The 3,683-nt window shown below is 31.7% G+C and overlaps 1 protein-coding gene across 1 annotated transcript; it reads right to left on the bottom strand.

Moving 5' to 3' along the window:
* Positions 1 to 479: 479 nt before the first annotated feature.
* LOC129441410 (C-C motif chemokine 21a) lies at positions 480 to 3,683 on the bottom strand. The gene is made up of 5 exons (XM_055201066.2): positions 3,606 to 3,683; positions 3,089 to 3,170; positions 1,752 to 1,869; positions 1,570 to 1,675; positions 480 to 1,431 (listed from the first exon to the last, which is right to left on the bottom strand). Exons 2-5 carry the CDS (start codon positions 3,150 to 3,152, stop codon positions 1,417 to 1,419), a joined length of 303 nt encoding a protein of 100 aa, XP_055057041.2. The 5' UTR covers positions 3,153 to 3,170; positions 3,606 to 3,683; the 3' UTR covers positions 480 to 1,416.

Here is a 3,683-nt window from a genome sequence, read left to right as displayed (position 1 = left end):
GAAGCTGCACTTTATCGCTAATCTCACCGCCCCAGTGACAGCTTTGTACCTTATTTTGAGAGTGCAGGGTGTGAATTTAAAGAAAGTAAGTGACATAAATGTAAGATTTATGCTTATAAGTTGCCTTAGAAATAATCTTCTGTTTGAAATAACATTATCAATTATTAACTATTATTAAATAATAAATAATAGATTGGCCATTGCTTTTTTTTAGATGTGTTAGTTTTATGTCTCCTGTATCACTCAGTGAATTAATCAGTACATTCAGTTATTATAAACAAAGTGAGTTTTACAGTTTAAAGATTTTTATATGTGACCATATTGCAGCAATAGCCAACAATACATTGTATGGCTCAAAACACTTATGCCAAAAATAATTAGGATACTAAATAAAGATCATATAGCATAAAGATATTTTGTGAATTTCCTAATGTAAATATATAACAAATTAATTTATCATTTAGCATCTTTGCAAAATATTGTCCTTACAATCCACCTTATTTATTCAGATTATCACATTTGACAATATTTGACCCTTATGGTTTTGTGGTCCAGGGTTACATATAAAATGGATCAGGCAGGTGAAACCTTAAACATCAAACTTGCACCAGTTCCTTTAAAAAAAAAAATCACTTGAAATAAAATGTCATTGGAATATAAAATGCAAAAAAAACAACAAATTAAACAATATATATATATATAATATTTGTGAATATAAAGAAATCTGTGAATATTTATCTTATCAATAGCTAGACAATAATCACTCATTAAGCGTATTGCATGAGCAAAATAACGCATTATAATTTATACATCATTGTAGTGTAATACAAACCAGTTGTGAATCCCTACGACTCTACACTTTCAAAACCTTCCCACTCACTTTCATTGCTAAAGTTTCTCAACAATTTTATCACACCTGTTGATTATAGATACGGTAGGATAGTAAATCTAGTGTGTAAAGATAAAGTTCCTGGTACACTTAATCATACATCCCTCAATACAATGCTATAAACATAAACTCTGTTCAAAAACCTAGTGAGCTACAGGCCTGTGTAGTGTTTCAAAAAGTTAGGATGCTGCCAAATAGCTCAGTAGGAACTGGAACAGAGCCTTTAAATGAGAGCAACATCTGTGTGTGAAGAAGGTAAATAATGACAATTATTCCCATTCGGAGCATTGAACCGGCAATCCGTCATATAAAGCAATGTGAGTCCGGAAACAGGAAATGTCACGGGAAGCACAGGACAGAAGACAAGAAGCGCTGAACTTCAATCTGTCCATGCTGTAATGTGTGCTCGGGGTGACAGCACTCAAAGCTTTATGAAGACAGTACAAGGAGCCACGGCACTCAAAAATTGCAATATGATTGGCTGAAACACCTGGGCAGCTTTCCCTCAGGTCCTCTCTTAGCTTTGTTTAGCCTCTTAAATGCTGGTAATGAAAAACAAAGTTAATTGGAAGGGTGACATGAGTTTTCAATATTTTATTTTTATATTGATGCGCTTTAATCTTATCACCAAACACATTTATTATTCACAGCTTGTCAGTCTTTTAAGTTATTGTACGCACCGTCCTTTTTGAGTCAGCAGGCATCCCGTCTATCTTGCGCATCAGTTCCTTCACCCATTTTTCTCTGGGATCAGCGCAGAACTTACGCCCATGTTTTAATGTGAAGCTGTCGAGAAAATTAATTTATTTATAAAATAGATGGATGGACTGATGAATAGATGGATGAATGAAAAGTTACTCACATAGTAGCTGAAATGTTGCAGCCTCCATCCATCTCCTGTTTTCTGTAGCTGATCACTTTGCTCCTCATTGAATGTCTGACTTTCTTGACGTACTTCAGACAGCAGTCCTCATACGTGCCTATATAACAATAAAAATACATTTGCAACACATTTGATGACCAACTAAATGGAGTATCACAACTTTTACAGGTTTTCAAATGGATTTTAATTGAACATAGCTCTGCCTCATCATAGTCTTGATCTGAATATGCAGGAATAGCCAATTATAAAAAAATTTATCAGTATATTAATTTTGAGTTTGATGTTATTGTAAATCTAGCACATGTGTATATCGTGGACCATATATAAGCCTATGCTAACAGTTCAGTGTACTTTTGTATATACAAAAGCATTAATATTGTAGTAGTGTTGATGGTAAACTTGACAAAATGATCTGTTCTATATGGCAAAAAATATATATTTTTATATATAATTTTAAATACATTTTAAAAAAAGACTATAAAATATATGTCTGAAATATATTTAGAAAATTCATTTTTTACCAATATATTCTTTGGGCCATTTAAAAAATAAATATATTTTAAAGCATTTATATTCATGTTGCATTGGAAGAAAAACTTTGTATGTTACAAACCTGTAAACTTAACCGGTTTGAAAAGTTTATAATTAAATGTATTTTTTACCACAAAATTATACCTTTAATTTTATACATTTTATACAAACACTGTATGAGTTGTAAAATTAGAAATGTATTTGTTGCCCCTTTATATGTTAATTTAAGAAGGTTATATTTTCAAATTAAAATGTATTTAGCATATATTTAAAACATATTTTTGGCCAAAGAAATACATTTTTTTTACCATACGGGTCGTAATTCACACTGTAAAAAAAATTCCGTAGAAATTACAATGTTATTGCAGCTGGGTTGCCGGTAATTTACCGTACATTTAAATTTATGTTATTTACTGGCAAGAGTTTGTTCAAAGTTAAATAAATTTTAAATATTATCAAGTCTTCAACTTTACAGAATAAAACTATACAAAAACAGCCTCATGCAAAGCATTCTGGGAATCAGAAATCATCATCAACCTTTTTCTGTTTTTTGCTTCAGATTTTGTTTCCCAGAATGTATTGCTTGATGCTGTTTTTTTGGTTTTACTCTGTAAAGACAAAGACTTGTAAATTTTAAATGTTCGTTTAACTTTGAACAAGATGTTGCCAGTGGGTAACGTGAATTTGGATCTGCGGTGAGTTGCTGGCAACCCAGCTGCAATTTCTACTGATTTTTTTTACAGTGGCATGTAAAACAGTTGCACATAGTAATTTTTGTTACTTACCTTGTGCCTCTGTGAGGTACAGGAAACCCAGAAGGACGATGAAGACAATTAAGCTGAACCGCATGATATCTCAGTGTCTCTACTATAAAATGAGACAGAAAATCAAGTTGACTAAACTGTACTGTACATACTAAAAACTTGAAACCACTATAAGCATTATAATCATGAAAGGCATTTTCTTTCCTCTTAGTGAGCCTTGACCCTTGGAATCTGTCATCACATTGAGTGACAATAAAATGCTTACAACTTTACCGCTGATGCTGTAAAAAATTAACCTCAAATCTATAAACTCTATACATAAGCAATGTAAGTTCAAATCAGCTCTAAACATTGGCAATCTGCAAAATTCACTGTGTAATATTTTCCAATTACCTATTAAGAATGCTAAAACAAAAAATCATGCTGTTTATTTGATTTTATATCAATAAGATAAGGAGATCTGTAAAACTTTTAAAACAAGATTTAGATTTAATAGCTGCTGTAAAATTTATTGCTTTTTCTTTTTTCGTCTACTCACCTGCAAGAAAAGATGAAAGTGGTCTTTTCCCCAAAAACAGAATTCTGTGCCCGTTTCCAAATTGCATTTTATTTATTA

The sequence above is a fragment of the Misgurnus anguillicaudatus genome, chromosome 2 (genome assembly GCF_027580225.2).
Source record: "Misgurnus anguillicaudatus chromosome 2, ASM2758022v2, whole genome shotgun sequence".
Lineage (NCBI taxonomy): Eukaryota > Metazoa > Chordata > Actinopteri > Cypriniformes > Cobitidae > Misgurnus > Misgurnus anguillicaudatus.
The sequence above is the reverse complement of the archived record's forward strand: the minus strand, read 5'-3'. Positions and strand labels throughout refer to the sequence as shown.

Coding starts and splice junctions, on each gene's coding strand:
- LOC129441410 (XM_055201066.2), bottom strand. CDS start 3,152: ATGCGGTTCAGCTTAATTGTCTTCATCGTCCTTCTGGGTTTCCTGTAC. Junction 1,870..3,088: donor GTACCTCACAGAGGCACAAG/GTAAGTAACAAA, acceptor ATTGTTATATAG/GCACGTATGAGGACTGCTGT. Junction 1,676..1,751: donor TGCAACATTTCAGCTACTAT/GTGAGTAACTTT, acceptor TTTTCTCGACAG/CTTCACATTAAAACATGGGC.